Raw genomic sequence first — 26,431 nt, 5'->3', positions numbered from 1 at the left:
AAATGAGGTCCGTTCATTCGTCCCTCGGCGGGTGTGAGGGTTGCTGCCCGCAAGGGAACAAGTGGCGATGCGCCGGACGCAAGCAGCGGCTGGGAGCAGGCCAAGCGTTAATTTTTATTGCAACGGATTATGCCTTAAGAGGATATTATGATGCTTTAAAGGGCGGCCAACACACGCCCGCCGTACAAGCCGCAGCCACAATGACCACGACATCTCTCATCTGTCGCTTTTACGCTCCCTCACTCACTCCATCGCCCGTGCTTCGCAAACGTCCACTGCGAGCATCGTACCACACTCATCCTTAAATCTCGCAGGTGGTGCACACAGTTTTAACTACCTCCCATTAAAACCTTCCGCCAGTTCTGCACCCTAAATTGCATTGCGGTGCTTGCGCTCGGCGATGGCGTGACGCGTATTAAGGAGCGTCAGCACCGTGGCCACACACACAAAACCCCCCACCATTCCCTGACTATAAAGGCCTCATTTGCCGTGGCACAAAGAGCGGAGTGGCAAAAAAAAAGGAAGGACTTTCCACCTTTTATGTTCACACTCTGTTTGGGTGCATGAGAAAACGGAAAAAATGGCTTGATTTTTGACTCGCCACAACCCATCTCCATCGTTTTACCGGTATGGGACACATGGGGCGAATGGCGGTGTGATACTGCTGGTCCAGGTTAGCTTTTCCCGAGTGCAAATGGATGAGTTTGGGAAAGCAAGGAAGGGTGTTAGGACTAGGTTGGGGACACTTTTGCACACAAAGCGATTTTCTTTTGTTCGCTAATGAACGGAACGCGCGAACCATCCTCTTTTCGCGACCTTTTCTAAACGGCTATATTGTGCGACGAGACCTGTAGATAGGTGCGGATCGGGAAACCCAATGGAAATGATGGGTAATTGCCGCACGGAAAGGAAAAGGGTTAATATAACTTAATTAAAAATTTATAATAATTGCCATAAAAATGGACACGTTCAATGTTGCCCGACATAGAAAATATCTTTGCAGTTTGTTTTTATTCAGGAAAGAGAACATATAACATTGGAGTCATATATAATTATTAAAAATGATACTTTTCCTGGGGCTAAAATTTACTCTCAATTAGGTTTAATAAGATTAATTGTTTGCTGATGTTTTTGGGATATACTTATACTCTGGGAAATGTATTTTATTTTAAAATTTAAATTATTAAAAAAAATTTAAAAAATAAGGGGAAAACCACACGAGAAAGAATTGATTTAATTTCAAATCGATCGAATACGACAAATCACAAATAGTTCAGTTTGTGTAGCATTACTTCAGAATTAACGATACGAGAAAAAATTCATATTTGCTAATTTTGTTGGTTGAAAATGAGGGAAATGTTGAAGAAAATAAATAAAAAAATAGAAAATGCCATAAAAATGTAATAAATAAAATGTAATACTTACATAAATCACCAGATCCTTCGGGTTGTGGGCATTCGTGCCGCAGATATACAGCCGATTTCCGCTGTCCATGGGCTGAATCACTCGAATATGGTTCTTGCAGTCAAACATCTGGGAGGGGAAAAAAGTGGAAAAACACACATACATGTAAACAACCATCAGTACTGATTTGACAAAACTCCCGGCAAAAAGAACCCCACCTCCCCCGGAGAGTATTACATCCATTTGGAGTGAAATTGAAAATGATCGCTGTTTGACGTGGCGCGGAAGAGTTTCCCAAACTGCAGCGCGCAAAGTAACATCATTCCGCAATTATTTAAGCAACCGTCCACCGGGCGGACGAACGGGCTCGAAGCTACAGCGAGCGACAGGTATTTGCGCAGCACGGAACACGGGGTGCTCGGTAATACCTTCGAATTGATTTTTATCCCCGCCCCAAAAACGGTAGTAAAGCTGCAACTTTGTCGTCTGCATTCGGTTCATTCGTGCATGCGGCGCGCATTGACTGCATCCCCTCACTCACACTCTCGTCATTTCCATCGATGGAAAGGGGGCTGGGGGCAGCACCTACTCGCCGCCCATCAAACTCGCGCGGCTGGAAAATGGGGAAAATTTTCCCGTCAAAGAGAAAGTTTCCAACAATAAACAACACACTAAGCGCAAATGCTTTACACAACGCCCGTTTTTCCGCAGCAGAATGCTCCTGTCCTTTCTTTTCCGCCCCTTTTTGCGAGAGGTACGGAAAGTACTGCTGCTGCTGCTGCACGAGCTCTTTAACTTTGGGCAAATGGCATCCACCATCTGTCCGTGTGTACGCGTGGGTGTGTGTGTGTCTGTGTGCCCTGCGTCACGTGCACCATATGCGTTTCCCATGAGGAAAGTACGATAAATATAAATTATACTTTCTCTAATAACTTCAATAAATTCCAACCCTTTTGTTTCTGGCCGACGCAGGGTGAGTGAAAGGTGTGCGGCAGATATGATGGTAGAACGCACCTCCCTCCTCCTTCAGCAATGTGCCGTCAAAGGGGCGGGAAATCATGCGGTTCGCATCTAATAGCTGAACCCACCTGGCCGGAGGGCCGCATTGCAAAACCCGACGCGCGCTCGCTCTGCACATGGCACCAAATCACTTCCAGCCAGTGACAGCCCAGCCTGCTTTTGTGTGGCATTGTGCATCTTGCCACACAGTAACCCCCCCCCCACCACTCGTGCGTCGTGACCCGCTTCCTCCTCTAGCGGGGTTGGAATCGTCCTGCTGCTTCAGGTAACTCACCGCGCAAGTTACGATTTACATTCGCCCCTGGACTTGGCGAGAATGCGGAAGAGAATTATGAATATTGACGTTGGAATTTATGGCACCCTATCGCAATGAAGGAGAAGTTTCCAGTCAACCATTTCCTTCGATGCACTTGCTGCCACCCGTTGCTGCATCTCCCCTCCCAGTTCACCGCGACTCAGTGGTAATAATGGCCTTCCCAAGACGATGGGCGCTAGACTAGTGTGGCCCATAAGGGACCTCTGTGGGGCAGTGGATCTTTCTTCCACAGCATCGGTGTGTGTGTGTGTGTGTGTGTGTGTGTGTGTGTGTGTGTGTGTGTGTGTGTGTGTGTGTGTGTGTGTGTGTGTGTGTGTGTGTGTGTGTGTGTGTGTGTGTTTGTGTGTGTGTGTTTGAGTGTGTCGCAAAGATCCATCAGCAAAGGACGGTACGCGAGACTGTCACATATGCACACCAGCGACACAGCGAAGCGAGATGCAGGCAAGCGCTCTCACACACGCTCTTGCACGCCATAAATTTACGCAGCTGCACACACGCGCGCTTGGCAAGTTTCGGTAGCCGAGAAACTCCAACCAGAGGCAGGGCAGAAGATTGTACGATAATTTATTGTAATAACTTTAACAATTAATAACTTGATATGTGCAATTTACCTAATAGAAAATGGCCACTTGAGAGAAAGAGACATAGAGAGTGCACCCCAGGTTTGCAGACACACACACATATGATTGTGCATTGCTTCGTGAAGGTTGTGGGAGTCGGTGGCAGGACTCACTGAAGTAAAGGAGTTGCTGAGCAAACTACTTTTCGAACAAATAATTCCTCTCTGGGGGACGCGTTCTTAAGAAGATAACTTTAATTGTACGGGCATTCAAGTGTGTAAGTGTGTTCTTTACTTTGCTTGTAGGAGGAGTTTCCCAGGTCATGCTGTGAATTTGGTAAGCATTTACTGAAGGGCACAGCAAGCAATACTCAAGAATGAATTTTTAAACCATCCGTTGCAAACTTAGCGACCTAATAAAGAGTTGCTTGTTTTATAAGAAAAACATGCTAACAAATTCTTTATGACTTGATCTCATACAATGGACCAATGGAGGTTTTAAATGTTTGATTTACAGTGTTTTACAAGTCACCTTCGAATGTGCGCATCATTATTTACCTCATACAAGATGTTTTTCGACAGCTGTCCAAATGGTGTGTTTGCATCATAATGAAATTTCAGTTCTTACACATGACTAACACAACACAAATAACCATTTACCTCAATACAGCTTGAGTCGTGTGGAAAATCATGTGAAAGAACTGAAACAATATTGTGATGCAAATACATCATTTGACAGCTGTTGAAATACATGTCGCAAACAATGAAAAATGTTGTAGACGTTAGAAATTGACTCGGAAAACATTTTTGTGCATGATTTAATTGAAAAAAAATAAAATAAACTTCATTGCAAACAAATTTTCCTACAAATGTGTTTTCAATTGCTGCACGCATTGAAACCAATTAAAAAAACTAAAAACAAATAATCGTGTTAGATAAAATTAAGCACTGATGTTAGTTAGCGCAAGAATAAGTTTTTGTTTTCTTTAAAGTCTTTGAATATATAAAATAAATTATGGATGCACTATAAAATCCATAGTTTAGACGAAAGGGGGAACGTGTTTTCTCTTATCTTGCAGCAAGAAAGATTCTGTTATTGGGGCCCTTTCCGTTTGAAGCTCGTAGGCTGAAATTTCAGCCTGTCAGCTGTTTCCATTGTATAGCAGTCTTCGAGCAGCTATCTAAGTGAGTATAATATACAGGTGGACTTATCCCAAGGTGTATGAATTTAGAAGGCTGATTTTTATCGCTTCTGCTTCTGAATGAAGATTGTAAGAGTGTTACGAGTATTCATCAAGCCTCCAGATAGCTCGTGAGAGCAAAAGTTTTCACTCGTTCTGTCAAAAAGTGATGTTCAAAATTGGTTATAAAAAATGCTATGAGATCACCTGGACTACATACACTTTGATTCCAGATTCGATCACCTGATTTCTTTAATGCACCTTGGGATAAATGTAAACAAACCCGTGTTTTCGTGCAGGTACTCGAATCTAATTCTAGCTTTTAGGCTAAAATTTTCTAGGCTGAAAATCGCAGCCTAGTTTTTTGTGTGGTTTTGTTTGGATTGTTTACATGATTTCAGCCTCCAACTGTCAAACTTCATACAAAAAACTAACTAGAATCGTGAAGGCCCCCATTTTCGGTAATTTACTCACTCACTGGATATAAGCTTTAATAAGATAAGCAGCTTCCTGCGCAGCTAACCTAATCAAACATGCGAAAAGTACATTCTTAATCACATTCACTCATATTTGCGAATCACGAGTTGTATGTATTTCCCCACTCCACTGCTTGCACAAGGGAATGATTAGTTGGTTAAGATAAATACCATTAACTATCCTCTCGGGAGGCGGTAACGTCTCAACATGACTCACACATACACTATTCCTATCCCTCCGCGTTGGCTTTCGCTATCACAACACAGGAAAACAACAAAGCGGAGTAAGAGCAGCTCTCCTCATTGTTTCCTTTCTCCATCGTTCCCGTTTGGCTGCTAAAACGTGCCCTTTTAATCATACGCGTCCAGCCGGGGGAAGATTCAATAAAAATCACAGTAAATCTATTAGTCAAACAGGACGCGCCGACGGGGCGGATCACAGGAGGAGGGTTAGTCCGGCACCACTGGAAAACTAGTGGATCAATTTACAAACCGTCCTTCGCTTTGCCGAAGACGAATTTCTCCCCCAGGGCGCGCGCATCGCATCGTCTCGTTTCTTTTGTCGCTCATGCTCATAATTCTTTTACGTCCGCAGCATACCGCCCACACCCACCCATCCGCCGGGGATGGTTTTGCTTTGATTTTCCTTTCAAGTTCGGTGGACACGGCGGTGCGGCGGGCGTGGCAGCCAGTGGCCAGAGATCCATTAAACCAATAATCATAAAAATCAGAATGAAGCTAATAACTGTCACTAACACTGGAGGAAGGCTGGTGGAGGAGTTTCCCCACCCCCGGGCCCAGTGGGGCAGTTCTTTTGCGTGGGTAAGAGGAAACCGATTCGAAGAAAGGACGAACAAATGCCTGCAGGCAAAGTGGAAGAGTGATACTTGTTTCCGTTTTTCCTCTGCATCAGCTTTTCTTTTCGTATTCCCAGCGTAGATCGTAGCAATAGGAACACATCCTGGTACAAGATACAAGAGGTGTGTCCGGGTGTAAAGGGAACGGTGGCTGTGATTTTCTCTTTCTCCTTCGAACGATTGTTGTCATAATCATCAAAGGAAAGCTAAATGGATCAAGGGAAACCAGCGAGCGAAGAACGAAGCCGCCCTAAAAGCGCCAACAAGTCGCACACGAGTGGCAGTCAAGAAGTCGCAGCAAACGAGTGAGGGAGTGATTGATGTGTGATGCGCAATGGCGCGCAAAGTCGATCCAGGTCCAACGCTCCAGCCCGGATGTTTGTGTCCCCGTTGCAATGCAAGCAGCGCATATCGTTGGGCAGGGGAAGCAAATGAGGGAGCATGGGTAGCATCATTGCTTCGATTTCAAGCTCTTTGTCTAGCTTTCCTTCGGATATTTGAGAATGATGACATCGTCAAGCTTACAACTAGTAAATGAATGGGAACATAGGAAGGCTTAGTTTACATTACTGTGAAAAGTTCAGCAGATCCCACGAATATGTTGTTTGAATCACACTATTATGATGTTTTTGTTGGTTAATGGAATAGAGTTCTTGTAAGTTATGAATGTCATAAGCTAGGATATTATTAGAATCAGGAAGATTCAAATGAAGGAATTCAGTTGAATATCACTCTCCGAAAACCATATAAAGAAAAAACTTTTCATACGCAGTCATAAACTTTCCATACGAAACAAGAAATTAAATATTCCTCTTACGATAATAATAATAGTAATATAACACACCCACAAACTCATCAAACCCCAATAATTTTCCCAAACTGTTTCATTTCGGCAATCTATCCCCATGCCGATACCTTTGTATAAACTTCAATTGTTGCTAGCTCGGAACCAATAAAACTTTCTGATAGTTGCCCTGCGAAATGCAATCAGTGTGCCCCCGCCGGTGTGCTTCACACAACCAATCAATAAAGCTCCGGGGCCAAGCACATGCACACGGCGATCGACACATTGGCCTGCGAGGAACCCCCTCCCGCCGGTTCCCTCCTCCAGCGAAAAACTAATAAAAAATACCGCTGCTCAAATTTATTTCCATCATTTATCAGATTGTTTATATATTTCCAAACGTGTCTTCGGTGGTTATTGTGGCCACCGCTTCCCAATCGAGCGTAGAAGAGTCCGTGGCACCGTGAAGTGATCATTTTTTGCCTGGAAACAGTTGCTCCTGCGGTGCACCGACGGAGTAGCGAGTACTTTTGGGCGGACGTAAACGTCGGTCCCAGCAGCATATGGGAGAGGTACGTGAGAAGCACACAGGTGCCGCAACGGTTGGAGGTGAATTGTTGCACCCCGTTGGCTAGATCGTTGGCCAGAGAGAAGTCGTCGTTTTCCAAGGTGTGTGTGTGTGTGTGTCTGACCACTCGCCTTCAACAGGCAGATCGAGCGAAAGTTATCTTTCTTTCTGATACTGTGGTACGATTATTACATACGATAAATCACGGCGCGTCCCAGTTTCTGGGGCCTTGGTCGGGCCGTTTTCATCACATGCTGAGCACACCGTGATTGCCCTCTTCTTGGTTTTATCAACGAATTGGTCCGATTTGTTTTTTTTTTTTGGTTTTACTTGATGAACTAAAACATACTTTAATTAACATTTCTATTCAAAACTGTTGCTCTCATTTGTTCATCTTTCGTGGGTAAAAACGCTTAAAGGTGAAATGGTTTGAATTCGTAACTATTTTTTCCATGCTGATTGCTACAGTTGCTGAACGAACGAACGCTTCTACCTCGAACAGAGTTGAGCAATTCCTTTTACAAAGTTCATGTTTTATTCAACAGCCCGTGCAACAATGACGATGGAAATTTTTGTGTACAAAGTTTCTGAAAATAGCTACACAGCTCCATTACTATAATCAAGGAAAGGTTACGTTCGTCACAAATGGAACCGCATTTTTTTTGTGTGTGTGTGTGTGTGTGTTCGATTCCCAAAGCACTGAGCAACAACAAATGGTAAAGTAACAACAGCAAACAAAAAAAGGGAAGGAACCCACAAACGGTAACCCTCGAAGCAAACATGAAACAGCACTAATGGATTAATTCGTTTCCCAATTATTTCGATCGCAAAAGCTGCTATTACGCTTTCGACCGTACTTTGCACGACAAACATACGGCTGGACGTACACTCACTTACACACCCGCATCGCCGCCAGAACTGTTGTATTGATCGCTACGACCGTTGTTTGGAAGCTTCAGCTTCATGGGGTTAGCCCGAGCCAAGCCCTTCCAATGTGTGAAAGTTCGCAACACCACAAACGCAACCCGGGTCGGGTGAGCCAGGTCCGTCATCAGAATGGACAAGTTTTGCCAATCCTTCAAATATGCTTTTCAGCCGCCGTGGTTATGGAGTTTGGCGGCTTTATTTCTCCTACGGTAAAGGTACGCCTAATAGAGTTGGAAATGAAGGAAAGTTGCTCGCAGGGTGAGGCTAAAGCTTGGCCGTAGTGAAACCGAAACGGTTGGACAAATGTAAATTATTTTCCATCAGGAAGACAAAAATATCGTACGTTTTTTTGTAGCCAAACGATGATACTGTAAAGTGTTAACAATATTGCACCTATTTGTTTTAATTCTATTTCCTTTACTGGAATCCTTAAAAACTTCACTATGCACACACTTCACACAATAGTGCAGTTAAATTTCAACAAAACAAACACCAATCAAGCTGATAGAGCCTAGTTTATGTTCCACAGTTTCAAATAGATCCCTTTACTTGATGTCTTTTTTAAATATCCAATCAACATACAAGCATTGGCAAAGCTAATCTTATGAATCTCTTAATCAACATGGGAGCCTTCCGAGTAGGCAGCGTTTTTTTTAATATTATTTTGCAAGTCCTATCGCAGTGTCTAAACATAATGTGACTTATGTTCATAGATGAACTTATTTACGTTTTTGCAGTCAGAGAAATTTTGTTTACACCTTATCAATAATGCCAGATAAATGTTGTTCTGTATCACAATTTGCAACACTGAAACGTAAAATAACTAAAATAAATCTAAACGGTTTTTACATGAACAGAATATTCGTTTTAAATTGTTGCATTCGAACACGTATCTGAAGCTGCATACGTATATAAAAAAAAATCAATATGTTCACACAGCTATTGCCGATCGTCATGCTACACACAATCAGTGCTGTTCGGAGTACAGAAGTTCATGTAAATTCTCAAACATAGTAAATCCTCTGACCGCACAAACACACACAAACATCGTCGTCATCTGTGTCCTGCAATGTTCGCGCAAGAGTGTTATGGATTGGGTAAAAAATCACTCTTGCAAATTCAACATTGATCCACTTTTTGGTGCGATTTATGCACACCTCGCGCGGCCAGCAAAACGAAGCAGCGCCAGTATGCAACGACAGAGAGCATAGCGAAACAACAACAACAACAAAAAAAGGCAAAATGTAAACACAGCAACTCATATCTGTGAATTGGTTGAGTTATTGCTTCCGGAAATTGGAAACTCGGTGCGACTACTGCTGCCGTAAATATACACATACGACCAAGCCGGGGGAGCACGACAACTGCATGCATCAACTGTTTATGATGGTTATTAAACTTTTCCTGCTGATGTGTGTTTGTCGCTTCCAGTCGACGCTGGTACAGTTAACAAGTGGCGAGCAGCGTAGCAGCACACTGTAGCCAGCAAGAGGTAACCGTTTTTTTTTCTGTTACGCGCATGCTAGCGAAGGTATGCTCTTTCCTAACACATTTTTGTCGGAATTTTGAGATTATTTATCATGCTAAAAAGTGAAGGAACGTTTTGCACAGAAGAAAAAAAAAACGAGAAATATTTCACAGCTGCGAGAACATAACAGCATCGAAATATGGTATTCGCGTGTCACCGCCAACGCTCCAGGAATTGGTGTACAATTTCGAGGAGGAAAATTGTTTGCTCGAGTGAAGTTCTTGTTCCATATTTAAAAAGTGGCTGGATTTTTTTTCCAGAATATCGAACGCGGAACAAATCCGCGCTCGAAAGTCAGGTGAATATTTTAATACGCTTCTGATCACATTTCACGAGAAAAAATGGCGTGAAGTGTGAGCACCGCCTGCAATAGACGGAGGGTGTTCCACATGTGTGGAACCGATAATGGGAAGCAAAACGACCCAAGTTTTGAAGTTTGCGCACAAGAAATGCACAATTCTTAACAAGCTCAATTCAAAAATTGTTAAGAGCTAAGGGCAGCAGTTTCACGCAGGATGGGAATTTTTACACACACACGCGCGCGCGAGTATGGAGCAACACTGATTGTAATCGACAGGAGGAAACGTTTCAGGATTCTGTCTTCCAGTGAACGAAACCGCACACCACTCACTCTGTCGCCGCACCGCACATACACACACACACACACAAACATTTTTGACAGCTTCGATGGTTGGAAAGTGTTTGTTAGAAAATTTGCCACCCGAGAGCAGAACGCGCTTACGCCAATTTGTGTGAAACTTTTTGACATGTTCAGCCCACCGAGGCGGTGTGAGTGGCTTTCATTGTTTTTTTTCCGCTTTGCACCCGGGAAGAGTGGCAAACTTTTCAGGACACGCAACAACAACATAATACGCATCATCATCATCAACAGAAACAGTAGCGGACGGGCACGGTGAAATGAAGTTGTGCTGTGCTGCAAGTTTAGCGAGCGGAAAAAGGCGAATGCAGCAGGCATGGGCACGTGGCATACCAGGAAGTAGTTTGTGCCGTTGTGGGGGATGTGCCCTCGGAAAAACTGCTCCTGACGGATGCCAGAAGTATCAACATCATAATTTGCTGCCTCCGAAAACTATTTACAGGAGGAAGCAGGATGGGGTTGACTATGACTAGAGCAGTTTTGCTTGCGGCACAGTTTTTGTACTTTTACTTTTTTGTTCTTACGTTTTTTGTTACTATTATACATTTTTCACATAGTTTCACTGTTGTGTTTTGTATAAGAAAGAAAACAGAAGAAATTGGAAGTTTTCTTTTGTTATAAACCTTGGGCAAGTGAATGTGCTTCTTATCGATCCTGCACTTTTCCTATCGATTATAGGAAAACTTATGTATAGCAACGAACCATAGAAACAATGCTCCTTCCTCGCCACATTCAAGACCAGTAGCGTTTTTACTACTTCGCCGGAAAATTGCCACAATTTTCCATTCGCTGTACACTTAATTAAACACGCAAACGCAGCATTAGCACATCGTAATGGTAATGTTGAAAAAAGAAAGAGAGCAGACCGAAAGTAAACTACCCGTCTTGTTTTCCACCTTCCACCAAGGCCAAGCATATTTAAAGATATTGCATTCCCCATTCTACCACCCCTTTTTGTCTGCTGTCTGCTGGCGATTCCGTTTTTTTCCAGTGTCTGGGAAATGCAAAGCTGTTGCACTCGGGAAGGGGTGAGTGACCCACCACCGAGGTCATGAAGTGTTTACCGATACGCTCGTTTCGTAGTGGCGGGAAAGTTGTAGCGGCTTAATGTCTTTTTAAAAGTATGATATTAAGAAAACCTTCCCCTTAACACAGTGCCTCATTCTAAGCACGAATATGATTGTGTGCATGTGTGTTTATTATAGAAAAAAATATAGGAGGGAGTAATGGAATACGATCATTACTTCATTTCCTATCATTATATCGACTGGACCGAGGCTCGTGTGCACTTGTTTAGAATGAATAATGTGCTATGAATTTTTAAAAATTAGGTTTACGAGACTATGGAATGGCTTTAGATTTCGCGTAAGTATTCGAATTTCATAATTTAGATAATTTATCGAGTTCACAGAATGAAACTATTATGTGAAAAGAGTTTTTTCTTTATCGTTTTAAATTCTGTCATAGTTTTTCTTACAATGCAAAACAATGCCTTGCAATGTCCTCCAGTAACCAGTCTATCCATACACGTTCCACTGTCAATTATGTACAAAAAAGGCAACCGACGTAAAGCGAAACGTACGTCTCGTGCATCGTTCCCCGCTTGACAAGGGATTCGCCTTTTTATTCGCCCGGTGATCGAGAGTAATGCACTTGAGGAGTACGTGCATCAATTTTCCAAACGCGCCCTAGTCCATCGGTACCGTAGCGCCACACATTTTCTTGACATGAGACCTGTCTCCTGTGTGCATGCATAAGTGCAAGGGAAAATAAGATCGATCGAACGCTTTTCTCTGAATCCGCGGGGGGAGAAATCGATTGAAAGACAATCTCCCACCTTTTGCTGGAAGGTGATTCAGCAGCAGCTGGGGGAAGAAAACGAAGGATTGTTATCACAGCAGCAAATCCCTCGAGTTAAACAATCCGGATCGCTGCTGCGTCGTAGATGTTCCCGCTGGAAAACGTATGGCGTCGCGTGCTGGCTGACTCTGAATGGCAAAAGTCAATCATAAGCTATCGGAAAAGTGCACGTCACACATATGCTCGATTACAAGAAAAAAGTAGAAGATTACGGTTACAAAGCGAGTAAAAAAATGACCTAAGATTAAGAAGGTCGCTCCCACGGTTTTATCTTACATCGGGTGAAACGTAACCATGAATAGCCAAACCTTCTCCCGTAAGCCAAAAAAAAAACTCCATGCTCCATAGGATGTGTGCCCTACACGAACAAACACGTCTTCGGGTGGCATCCACACAATCGGCGGACTATCACATTGTACGTCAAATCGTTTGCGTTTCAAGGAGAGTGCCGTCAAACGTCAATTTTGGCTCCGAGATTTACCGATGGGATTTATCCGTTCTTCTCGGGATGAATCATACCATCCCGACGGCCATGGGGAGCACCGATGGGATAAAAAGGAACGAATTGCTGGATGTTTTTTTTTTGTTTTTCTTCGAGCATTGCATTGATTCGTTCGGTTGAAACTTAAAACAAACAGGCTGCAGAGTAAACCGATTCCCGAGCAACCGTCCCCTCGGACAAAGGATGATGATGAGGATGCTGGTTTGCTCACTGCTCCACTGCTTACGATTGCAGCCAAGATGCTCAAAAGCTGAAATTTGTAATATCACATGTTGTTTCACGTCCACGGCGCAGCGGATCGAAACAGCTATCCCTGAAATTCTAGAACAAACGGCGAATCGATGAACGGAGAACTGAAAATCACTAAGGTGACATCCGGCGTAGCATCAGTCAAGGGTGGCGCATCCGAAGCGTTCTTTAGAAGCAAACTTGAGCTAGACTCGAGGAGTCACGAACTCACCGTGACCTTACCGCCGGTTTATAAATCTTCCCACCCGTTCGGCTTTGTTGCGCACGGTGCTCCAGAGCTCATGGAACTGGGCACGATTAAGGATAAAAAGGGTGGCCTGGCTGTTCGGGAAGATTATGCAAATGCAGCAGTGACATTTGCGATGGCCCCACAGAGACAGATCCGAGCAGGGCAGACAATCGATTAAGGCTTTGCATCTGGCTCGCCCGCTTGCAAGGACCGCGCGAACCGCGCCGAGCGGACAAAGACGAAGACGTTTGCTTCTCTACACACAGAGACAGAGGCAGGCGTGCCCGTCGTTCGCTTCGTATCTTTCAAATTCCTTAACAATATTGCTTCTACTTTGCGTTTTTGCTTCACCGTAAGGGTTTGTTTTAGCGAAAGAGCACGTTCCGTCAAACGGGAGTCCGAACTGAGGGGGGTCATTTATTGAAATGGTTTTTTTTTGTACATTCTGAAGTAAACCTTCGAGATGCTTTACAGAGACAGTAATTATTACGATTCATTGCGCACAGTAACTGAGTGGCACGGCAGACGAAAAGAATGGCCACCGGCACCTGGTTGTTACTGCCTTAGCGTGGTAAGATTTTTATCGTCTTGCAGTTAAGTGACAGGTGCTAGAGTTGCTAGTCTGCTCAAGTGAGTGGAGTGAGCCGTCTGAAGTGTTGCCATAGAATTCGTTCGTCCTTGAATTTTGGATTGCTGAAGGTTTTCGGCGAGAGCAGAACGAGAGATTTGTACGATAATTTAACAGCTTTGATTTTAAAGAGTTGTTGCCTTCGGCTTTCGACCACTTGTCTAAAATAAGAAAGGTGAAGTGGCTATTGTGTTTCGCCTTGTATATCAAAATACATATAAAGAAGAAGATTTTTGTTCTAAGCATTTTAAATTTAGTTCCATCTTATCTCGTATTTCATCATTTGAGCTTAAAATGCTTGTTTTTATACCCAATTGCATAACTTAAGGCGTTTTATGTTATGTCTTTTCATACAGGATAAAAATCTTTGTTGGATGGCAAATGTTTAAAATCCCAAAATTTATAAATCATTAACATATTTAGGGATTCTTCACAGTGTCTTTAGAAGTCTGGTGGTAAACAATTAACGAGTATGAAGAATGTTATCGAACATTGTGAATCGTATGTTAACGTTCAATAACTTTTCCGTAGCTTAGCAAAAAGTTTTGCTGCCATCGCTAATGAAGCAGAAACTTTACAAAATTAATCTTTCCTTTCGCTTAATTAATCAAAACAATTCCAGAAACCGTACATCACCAACAAAAAAAGCAATCATTTTCATGTGAGCGGCCAATTTCTCATACCATTTCCGCAGCGAGAAAGAGAGAATTTTGTGGTCAGATGCTTCTCGGAGTCTATTGTGCCCTGAGTTCAAAATATCAAAAACACACGGCCTTCCTTCATTAGACAGCCGCTAACACGCTACCGTAAGCACTTCACCGGCAGTTGTTCGTATGGCTGTGCCAACGATGCGCAAATTAGTTCGTAAATTGTACGGAATTGAGGAGCAAAACTTTTCGGCACGATGGGCATGTATGGGTTCACCCACAAGACACTGCCGCTTAATTTTATTGCCTGTTTTGTTTTGCCAACCACCGTTGCCAAACAAAATGGACCACCCTGCAATAGGCAAACCATCTTTCATAAACCTCTTGAGCTGAAGTATTTGCTCTGTGCGGTGATGTTCTTTTATCTTTTACCAATTTATCTGCATGGGACGAGCTGTTTTCATCATGTGAGGACGTGCGTACGAAAACCACTTCGAGGAGAATAAATTGAAAAATTTCATAATTAACTTCTTGCCGTCACGACTGCCGTAGCTAATCGGCTTGCAGCACAGATGAGAGAGAGGAGTTTGGCAAGAATCCACACATAGAGTCGTACACACACACATACAACCAAACACACGATGCGGAGCAATAGGCAAGTTTATCAAAGATTTTTTTGTGCCGGCACAATGCGCCGGCCCCTGTGGCATCGCCCACAGGAGTTGGATGATGTGCCGAAGCCAAAATTAGGCTTCCACTCTTTATTTTTTTGAAGCATTTTGCAAATTTTGCTGCAAAATTAACAATACCTGGAAGCAATGTGCCGTCCTCTAATTTGGCTTCCTATGACGCATATGGTTTTCCCACAGTGCGCTCCTAATATGCAGGTACGCTTGGTTGATAATTGTAGAGATGCCGGCACGCGGAGTTTCATCATAAGCTCGTTCACTGGAACAATTTCGAGCTTGGCCGCGATACGATGGTTAAAAGGTTTTGCGAGTTCAAAAAGATTCTCAACATGTTATTCCTTTTTTTATGGTCCCCGCAAAGGGTAAGCGACTTTTCTTTGTTTTACGAACAGTAACATAGATCCTGCATGTGTGTGTGCGAGGGGTATAAAGCTCTGGGAGGCGCTAGGCTACATACAGGTACGGGAATTTTCTTCCCCTGACTAGGCTCGACCGGAGCCTTCTGCACATGCCTTAGGGCGCCGCCTTTCGTCGGCACGCAACGCGAAAGATCACACAATAAAGTACAAACAAAATTACCACTCGTGCTGTGTAGCAGCTTTACCCACTTTGTCCCCCACCGCTTCACCATAGCCTCTCGTTGATATACTCTCGTTGGAACGTATCGGAAGTGAATCGCCTTAGCGTGGAGTGTATTTAGCTGTCACACGAGTGCTCTGCTTGTTTTGAACGTTGCAATATTCCAACCAACGCCATCGCACCTCTTTTCGCAATGGGAGATAGAGAGAGAGTCCTACTCCCTCCGCTCTCCACGTACTGCGTAACACAAGAGGAGGAAGGTCCTTACACGTTTACCCCTTACATTTGGTTGGCAGGACTCTTGCGGATGGGAAAATGTAATTTATCGCAGCGCAAATTGATGGCTTAAGGGTAGGTAGAGAGCGCGAAGAAACGCCAGCCTGTACGGTGCACGATACCGTAGGTGAAGTGCTAAGGAGGTTCGTGAATCCTTACGTAATCATGAAATTACTTTATAAGCTCTTTTTCTTTGCACATCGAGATGTTGGCCCCGCCTCGGCTCGATGCGAAGTCTTGGGACTGGGACAGATCGAGCACGTAAAAGATACAGCGTCGCGAGTAAGTGCGGCGCGAGAAGCGAAATGTGTTGTCTTAATGCCAGTTTATGGAATTTTGAGGCAATTTTCTGGCGTATCAAACCATCAGAGATGAATGTTGGCTAGATTTTATCTTTTATTTAAGCACAGCGAAATCCCTTCCATTTGCTCGTAGCGTTTTGTTGGAGAGGAGCCTTTTTTTTCGTTCATCAGATTCTTAGAATCCAATGAAACAGTATCATCCCAAAATATACTAAAGAATTCATTTTTATAGTGCTTATTTTAGATTCATTCGTATACTAGATACAGAACAATAATATCTCAATTTACTAAAAGCTCTTTTAGTGGCCGAAATAATTATTGTGCATCTATTTAAAAGCTGACCATTTATTGGGAAATGATTGACCGAAAATAATGAATACGAACTGTAGTCTTAGCTTCACCTCTACAATGACTAATTTCGCTGATGTTGTTTGACTATTTACGGTCGTTTGTGCAGTTTCAACGATATCAAAGTGGCAAACATTTACCCCGCAGTTGATTGCCGCTAAACAAATCCTTCATTTCCTTTAATTGTACCAAACGGGACACAGTCCGCTCGGAAAAGCTCGTTGGAGTGGACACTAGTGGGCATGAACGTAGCATGAAACTGAGTGCCGAACTACACTGCTCCACCACGATGTGTCCTTTGTGTACCCTTTTAGGTCGATCATTTGACGGTTTACGGTTGCTCAACTGCGTATGTGTGCTGTGTATACGGTTCCCCTGCTGGTCGTGTGCATAATTTCCAGCTACTTTAGCAGCACCACTTGAAATGGCCTTCGGTTCGGTGAGTCGTTCCTCCCCAAATGGGGTATCCAAATGGTCGAAAATAGGCATACACAGGGTAAGGGGGCAGCCAACGCGATGTAAATGATTTTAATTGGATTGGATTGCTGATAAGCACTGGCGCTGCGTGTCGTACAGTGATGATTGTTTTGGGAGCGATATGTTTGCTGGTTTTTTCCCCTTCTCGATTGCAGTCAAATACAAGCTGAGTAATGGGATTTTAAATAATTACTTTAGTAGCAGCTGTTGCACATGCGATAAGGAGGAGCTGCTGTTAGGAAATAATTTGTTCTTTTTTTTGTAGCGCTTAGTAAACGGGTTTGAATAATAGTGTTAAAGTGTTTTATGCCACATTTTATAAAAAGAACCTAGTTATTGATCTTTTCTCTTTCACTTGTTGAAACTTTGTCTTTGTTTTTAAGTATTTGATTTTATAGTATAATTTCATTCCACGAATTTCACTACACACACGTCTACAATCTAGTTCTATAAGTTCAATGATGAAATGTGCACCAAACATGTTGTTTGTATAAATCCATCCAATTTAAAATTCATGTTCCAGTTGAGTCTACGCTAGTAAACATCTCGACACGTGAAGGCGTGAACGTTGGCCTTGGATTCCTCGCTTGCAGTAACACGTCAACAAACAATAACACTGCAGCATAAACATTAAGAACAGCTACCTTCGTTTCCTTAACCTAGTAAGGCCAGAATACTGTTACTTAGGTCACGAAACACTCTACCAAACACCACGCTTACTCGACACGTAGTAGCGTGAACAATTGTCGTGTTGCATTTTGTTAGCTTTTACAAGGCTTGAGTAGGGAGGTTGAAAATGCACACTTCCAGCACATCATCTTCAAGTTATGGTCCGTCGTTTTTATCCGTTGCTTCATTCAATGATTAATGTTTTACTCACCACTGATTCCTTTCAGCGTGTCGGTTATTGTGTTTGTTTAACAAAAACTAGAACCTAATTGTTTTGATCACTAACAGGTTTTATCTTTCCCGCGAAAAGGCCAAACAACAAAACAAAGAACTCGATCGAGCAGTTTGATCGGCCACACTTACGGTTCCGTAACGTTGGCGCTTGGTTGGGTTTCTGAACCCATTTCCGGTAGTAACAAATACCACCGGAAGCCCGTTCACACGATCGCATTTTGTCTGTCATCTGGGACAAAAGGAATATTGGGGGAAACGCGACAATATAAAAGAACACCATCATCGTTTGATCATTGCTCGGGGGAGCTGTGTTTGATGGAAACAGAGCAAAGTTTCACTCTATTCCCACACACCTAACGGAAACCGTATTGGTTCTGGAGCGCCCACAAGAATTTCATATGCCTTTTGTTTTTTTTTTGGTACATAAAATACTTCCAAACACTCACGACGCGCTCCAAGGATGTTGGCGAACACTGGCAAACACGTTTTGAAAACAATGCACGAATGAATGCTAGAAAGAAGAGTTGAGCACAAAAAAAGAACAGGGCATCACCGGGGGTTTTTTGCGGGCAATTTGTACATGAGTCAGCGAGATTTCCAGTCAGGACCAGGTCCAGTCAGGAGAACTTTTCTTCAAAGCAAATTCTTGCCCATTGTTCTTGCTGTGGCGGTGGACAGTGCGGAAGCATCAGCATCACACAAACACGCAAGATGGAACATATTGGGGAGGTTTTCTGTGCTTTCCGGTGTACACAAAATAGAAGAAAGCTCACCCCTTTTGTGGCCCACGCGGAGCAAAGATAAAACGAAATATTGGGGGACAGCAAAAAGAAACGAAGCCACATATACTCAAAATGAGTTCTCGATTTCCTGGGCAAGACCTTGAAGAACCTACTCACGATCGAAACAGCAGGGAGGTGGTGGTAGTAAGCCGGCCGCCTCATGCATTCTTTGTTGGGTGAAAAATGTGCTCAATACGTTTTTTCTCTCTCTCTTACTCTTATTCTAAATGTTTGCTTGCTCCAAAGGGAGTTGTCCTGGGGAAGAGGTAAAACTGAGAAAGAAACTCCAACAGGCGTGTGCGTGCGTGTCTAGAAAACTAAACCAATTTCCGCAGAAGAACGTACCGATTTGCACAAAAGTGCCGTGAAGCACCCCCAGCGCGACACACACACACACACAAAGCACACCGAAGGGATGTGAGTTTTCCGCTACCACGGAGGCATTTGTTCTACTGGCGTGTGGTGTTGTGTGTTTTAAGAGGCAATTGTGAGACAAGCAAGCGTGTATGTGCGTGTGTAGAATGATCGTGACCGTTTGGCAAGTGCGTGGGGTTATTTTTTTTTCCTTTTTTTCGTGGGTAAGCTGGGCTCCCTCTTTTACCGTCAAAGTCATCGCGTTATCCGTACGTAATGATTCGGTTAGAACGCACCAAGAAGCGAGAGAGAGGGAGAGAGGCTCACACCGTCGACAAAATTCCTGGTGTCAACATATGCACACACACACCGCTTGCGCGAGTGTCGATTTTCCCACCAGTCATGCTGGTAAATTGATTTTTACTCGTGTAACACGGTCGGCAAAATTTGAATTTTTACCAATCGGTTCACCAACGCATCCCGCCGGTACGGTACGGCCCGAGAATGAGAAGCGAAAAATTGGCATCATTGGTATCGGAAAGGAATGTTGTAAGCAATATATAATACATATTGCCTCTCCAGCGAACAAGCCTACGTGTCCCGCGTGGAGAAATGGATGCGTGGAGCAGCCTAGCTACCTGCCGGCGGAACGGGACCAAAAACGTGCCTAGAAAACAAGGGCGAACAAATGTCGTTGCGTGTGCAATTTTTTTTTTGTTATTGTGAGCAGCATCAGCCAAAAGTTCTGGCGCGAAATCATCGGAAAACAGCACGTGGAAGAGCTTTGCCCAGCGTCAGCACGCTGTGGCCTCAAGAGTATCTGTATGTAGACAGGGTGTGGTTTACCGCTCATCATAAACGTACATAACGTGCGCCTCCTTCATTCGTACAATAATGCAAAACTTTGAGTGCGTGCACACATACACACACACACACACACACACACGAACAAGTGTTGAAGCGTTTATGATCACGTTCTGCAAGCACCTTAATAATCATTGAAGCATAAATTTCAATCACCTAATGTGTGTCTGACCTTTTCTACGCCTAGGCGCTGTTCTCTCCAGTGTGAGCTTTGATATGATCCCCAGGAGAAACTGTGTGTCTGTGTCTGTGTCTGTTTGTGTCAGCGCGAGCGTGCTGAAATGTGTGTTTCAATTATGAATGTTGATTTGCATAGCACCGTAACTTGATTCCATTTCCCAAGGACAATGCTACTATGTCCCCTAAGTGTGGTACACGACGGATCCGCACCCGAACCGGATCAGAAGTGAAGAAAGCACGGGGCGCTGTGTGCCTTGAGAGCAATATTTTAAAATTAATTTCCATATCCAAAGTCATTGTCGATTGCAACAACTGTCTGCATGCAATACGTTTTACTTGCTGCCGAGAGGGCTGAGCTGTTCCCTGGTGAGGATAAACGACGACTGAGTATTCGACAATCAAACCGTAATTGCATTGATTGTTTAATGAAAATCTTGAATTAATCCATTGCTCGTTGATTGAATTAGAAGCTTCGGATAGACGATGGGTTAAATCGTTGGGAGCATGCACTTATTGTGCTTTTCATTTGTTTGAGCCTGGGACAAATAAGTTTAAAGAGCTTCAGGTTTAGATGAAGAAATGCCTACTGTTTTATATTCTAACAGGATACATAGTTTCGATAAATTGTTCTAATTGTTTGGATTTTATTTGACGTTTTACAATAACATGTTTAAAATTACACGAATATTATTCTTTTAATTCATCTTAAATCCTATTTATTCGCTTTTGATATGCTATTTCCGATAGTGTAAAATTGTGAACAAACTATTTGCAGTATTAAGTAAATAATTCAACAAGTACCTTAAATACGAAAAATCTGTGAATCTGTGCTGTTGATTTTCTGTACAACCACAAAATCAGACTTATGAGCCTTTTTTGTACTTTCTCTATTCATGTCAACATGATGTGTACCATGAGCATTTGTGCCCAAAGCAAGACACAGCAGCGAAACAAACCGAAACATAGAAAATACATTTCCGGAGCACGAGTTCTATTGACTACGCACTGCATTTAAAACAACACAAATTGTGTTCGAAACAGGATACAAAACCATACAAACTGTTGGATGCATCCGATGTATCCCACACATAAAGTAATAACATTTCATTTGCATCATATGAACAGACACACATGCACGTCGCAATATGCAGAAGTACATTTCAATTTGTATGTTTTTTATGAACAAAGTGCAACCTCACTTTTGGGTGCGTTGTGGAATTGAGGTTAGTTTTTTTTTTTCATTTTATTTCGGGTTCTATGCAGCTTCATCCTCCTTTAATCTTCATTCACTCAAACGTGGGATTTACATTTGTATCAAGCCACACGCTGTATTTTTTTAAATCTCCCCGTGCGTTACGCTTTTTTTAGCGTCCTTCAAATGACGCATCCCTCAGCATCCTCCTCTCCACAAAACGTTCACTATAAATGTAATTTGTAATGTACCAAAATTTTAAAACATTTTGAAACCAACAACACGTCGTACAGGACACACTGACTATTCCTCCCTTCACTTTCTCACTGCTTCTCGTTGAAGTGGGAGAGATACGTGGGGCAAGTTCCATTGACCTACATCCGATTTTGTTTATGGTTCCGTGAGCAAATGTGCAGCGTTGCATCCATGCATATACGATGCAAATGCTGAAACACACACGTACCCAGGGCCCTACAGCAGCCGGCCAACCATTTTACTATCGGAGTGGAATAATTAAAATATTTTGCAAATTTGCATACCATACCAAACACAAATTTACAAACGCACTCACACACATTACTTGCACAACGCGGCGCTGGATGGTTGCCGCCACAGTGTTTTTTTTCCATTTGCGCACACCCGAAAAGGGCGCAAAACCACTATCGTGCGAGTAAATATAAATAGTGCCGTTTTACAATGGGCAGATGGGTGCAACGGGTTGGAAAAAAAGCGTGCGAGTCGTGTAACTTATGCGATTTTTATGTATCTTTACAGGGACTGTATGAGTACTCTTACTCCTTGATTCATTGTGTTAAAATTTCCAAGTTTTGGAACGGAAATGTATTGTATATATAATTTTGCAACATTCACAATGCAGCAAAGAGATTTTGTACATAGTTTTAACGTAACGGAGTCAATTGTGATTATCAAAAATGGAGTGTAATCTTTCGATGAAATTTAGTCTCTACTTATGTAATTCTAGACGAAAATTATGTTTTTACTATTTTTATTCGGCTATGCCTGCGCCTTTCGTTTCATATCGACATAGTGGCGTGAATACTAAGAATAATTTTGGAATTTACCCAATTACTAAAGGATCAATACATCAAACAATCAAGCAAGTCTCTTAAAAAAGCGAAATCAAAAAATTCTTAACAAGTTTTTATGTTGACTATCGACGCTCTTCGAACTATTTGGAATAGTACAAGCAAACATCTGTTCCATGTTGAGGCCACCCTGTGTTACACATAGTTGGTGAAACACTTTTCGGGTCGAACCTTTTTGACCACATGGCTGTGTACTATTTGGTAAATTGTTTAATGAAACAACACTGTCCCGATCAACCTACTACGGCAACGCAGCAAAACATAGATTTGCTTTTAAAATCACCTTAAAATTTGACATTCATTCACCAGATCCTTCCCTCCTCCTTTGCACCAATGAAGCATGCAACATTTTTCGGCTACAAAGTTTGATCTGTACCTTTTGGGGAGTGCTTTCAAGTTTGAACAATGATGTGGGTAGAAATTTCAGTACCACAGAAAGGGTAGAAAGCACCCGCAACCACAAACCGTGTCTATTAACATGCATAAAAAATGTAGGATAAATCAGATTGTACGAATAAACTAACTTCTGCCTCTCAGCTTATCCTCTGCTGCACGTGTGTAACCTTTTCATGACAAGTGCAACATGCATGCAGATAGATACATAGACGCGCACACACTGCTGGTTGAGTGATTAAAAATTTAAATCAAGTACGAATCATTGCACTTTAGCACTTGCATGTGTGCAGGAGGCCAACACCACCCACCGGTTTGTTGATATAGAGAGTGGACGTGTCAAAGTTTTAATCAATTCATGCATCTGACCGACCGACTTTTCATCGAGTGTAAAGGAGCTTGTCGTCGGATGAATGGGCAGGGATAAAACGGTTTTAACAGGCGTAAGGGCTAGCTACCGTTAAAAACGATAATGAAACCAACCACAGAGAGTTGAAGCAAATAGAAATCATGACGATGAGAGTGATTTCTTCCACATATAGCAACCACAAACGGGGAATACTACACTAGTTTGCTTCCCCTTTACAAAGATACTGCGTTTCTTACTACAGCGGAAGATGGAGACGGACACCATCCGAGGCAACAGTTATTAACGTCAATGAATTTTAATGAGACTTCCTCCGGTCCTGTAACCAAAACGGGGTCGTTACTCGACTGCAAGTAAATACCATCTTCTGCATTCCTTCGTTTGATGCGAAACACACATTCAATCGAGGATAGAGTAGCTTTGTGCGAAGGAGTGCCGCATTTAGCAGTGGCCGGCAAAGATCCTTGACCACAATCATTGCTAGTACCACTTCAGCACCGTACACACCACCGTTGAGTGGCCTGAAGAAGGGTGAATGATACTACTTTGATGACCAGCAGTCTGCCAGCAGCCCCGTACCGAAGTATTCCATTCGGTAAAGATGCTTCTGTCGTTCGGTATTATACTGATCCTAAGGATTTCGCTCGATTCAACATGTCCGGTAGACATTCTTGTCCCCGGAATCCTTTGAGACACACTGGTACACCGTGGCCCGTATTGGGAGGGCAACGGTTTACAATGGGTTGGGCGAGAACGACTTGTGTATGACTGACGCATTTCTTATCTAACCCGGCGTGAATTATTTACGACATCGTGTAAGATATCGGCGTGTTTACAAGCCCTGCTATGAGGTGATGATGATGATGATGAGGCTAGTGATACAATGCGACGGGTGGTCATCGTGAATGAAGACATTTCGCAGCGTCATTGCTATGTCCCCGAAAACGATCCACCAAACCCCGTTGGGGGCAGGCCTATTCCAATGAGAGAAATGAAATTCGTCTACATGGTAAATGATGTTGGGTCTTGCTGTGGGATAAGATGGGACCTATAGAATGGTCGATGCATAAAGGACAGTATGAACGTTGAAATAGGAATCATGATTTATTGTATGAATCTTTCTAATATATTCATAGCTGTTTTCAGGTTGCACTCTCACAACAATGTTTGTAACTCTTCAAAATGATTTTGAACCACACACAAAGAAAAAAAGTTGCAAAAAACATCTTCAAACAACACGAGTATCGTTACATCTTAAATAGCTCGTCAGTTGCAATCGATACGTCGAAGATCCCCGCTCATTTCACTCCATAAAAACAGGTTCAATTATGCTTCCCGATATAAATCGATCTACCACAACAACGCAGAGCGCGGAATCGGTTTCAACCCACGAAAAAAGTGATATTTTGTTTCCTTACACTTGTCACAAATCGTTTATTTTCGTACACGTTCCTACCCAAACCAACGGACGGTAGCAAAAAACGGACGCGCAGCATAATTTATGTTCAATGTGATTAACTTTTGCTCGATAGGTACCCCTTCTGCCTCGCGGGTGCCTCGCGCATTTCGTGCCCTGAGCTGCTTATCGGGAAATAATTTTCAATTTAGTAGTTCATAAATTTGCTACCATCCCATCCCAGCCTTTCAAGAGCAGCAGCAGCAGCAGCAGCAGCAGAATAACACGCGTTCCATTAGTCTCAACCCCGAATCGTAACCGACCGACCGGGTCCTTCCGTCCCTGCACCATCGTACCAGGGTACGTCACTGTTCATTTAGTATGGCACGATTTATGCGATAAGTTTGAGTAGTCTTCCGCAATAAGCTCCCTCCACTTTTGCTCCGAAAAAAGCCACAAAACTTCCGCCTATTTTGCAGAGAGAGAGTGCGGAATGTGCGGTTGGATTTTGGACGCGGAGGGTGGCTGGTTTGTAACACAAATTGTTCGATACAATTTTTGAGGGGGCGAAAAACAAAAATCAGACCCCACATAACACATGCTTCAAAAGTCAGAAGCGATCTGACGTACTGGCGTTAAATGATTTTCATGGGCAAAGTTTCATGCCAATACAGAGCAGCTTCGAGTTCGTGTTCGAGGCGATGGCTCTATTCATCCCGATCCCGGGTGCCATCATAAACCGGGCGACCAGAGAACCATCGAAATGACTGCTTTTCCGGGCCAGCAGCAGCACACAAATGAATATCTGCAAACTTGATCCATACCAGCGACTCTTTATCGATTGAGTTCGTTCCCTTCTGCAAGCATCTTGCTGACTGACCGGCTCTTTTGCTTAAAACGTCCCCTTTACTAGTGTTTTCAGAATTTTGCATTCATCTACATAAAACTTAACGACCAGATTAAATAAAGTGAGGTACCCACCCCGAGCCAAACGAGAGGGTGATATGCCATCTTTTTAAGGGCGGATAAAGTTCGCAACAATTGGGTACGGGGACACAATCATACATCACTATATCTACGTCCTCCACCACCACCACCATCGGGTTCACTAATGTCGGAGCGTTGGTCGATTCAAGAAGCCCGGAAATGGACATCGAAAAACCGATAGCGTCACAATGACTGACTTTTGTGTGGCCCGAACAGTGGGATCGACCCCGCCTAGCTAGCTTCCTCCTGCGATAAACAGACTTTGGAGTTGGAATTTTTGTCCAGCTACTTCCGATTCAAATTTGTATGAAAATCAGTGCTGACAGAATTGTGTCGAGCGACGTTAAAATCAAGCGCTTGGGTGGGGTTAAAGAAAAACAAGACTGTACACAAAAATCTGCTGACCAAGTCCGGGTGCAAAATCGTAACCTCGTATCTCGGAAACACGGTGATGAGAGAGAGAGAGTTTTGCGTCAATAATGTCTGACAGTCTACAATATTAGCCATCGGGTGGAGAGAGAGAGAGAAAGCGCAGGGGAACACAAATGCCTTTCCAATTGGACGCAAATATCGTCGTCACAACCCGGCTACGGCGCCCTCTCTCCCTGATGTGCACACCCATAAAGATGTCTAAAACTAGATATCTTTTCCGAAAAGCCAATCCCGCCTGCACTGCACTACTCTATGAATCAGGATCGGATAAAACAAGAAATACATATGTTACGCATGCATAAGCAGCAGCACAGCTTGCAGGATAGATAGAGCGAACCGGCGAGATGACTCATGCCCCGGAAGTGAAGGAATCGATCCAACGATAGCAAACGAAATAAAGAATGCTTTATG

At 43.2% G+C, this 26,431-nt stretch overlaps 1 protein-coding gene across 6 annotated transcripts in view; it reads right to left on the bottom strand.

The window, feature by feature from the left end:
• LOC120908426 (semaphorin-2A-like) overlaps positions 1-26,431 on the bottom strand; it is a 292,853-nt gene that overhangs the window by 39,846 nt on the left and 226,576 nt on the right. For all 6 annotated transcript variants that reach the window (XM_040319401.1, XM_040319398.1, XM_040319397.1 and 3 more), the window contains one exon: positions 1,426-1,533. In XM_040319401.1, the coding sequence (XP_040175335.1) occupies positions 1,426-1,533 (108 nt within the window). The remainder of the gene's footprint in view (positions 1-1,425; positions 1,534-26,431) is intronic.

The sequence above is a fragment of the Anopheles arabiensis genome, chromosome 2 (assembly GCF_016920715.1).
Source record: "Anopheles arabiensis isolate DONGOLA chromosome 2, AaraD3, whole genome shotgun sequence".
NCBI lineage: Eukaryota > Metazoa > Arthropoda > Insecta > Diptera > Culicidae > Anopheles > Anopheles arabiensis.
Note: the sequence above shows the minus strand (reverse complement) of the source record. Positions and strands in the feature narration are given on the sequence as shown.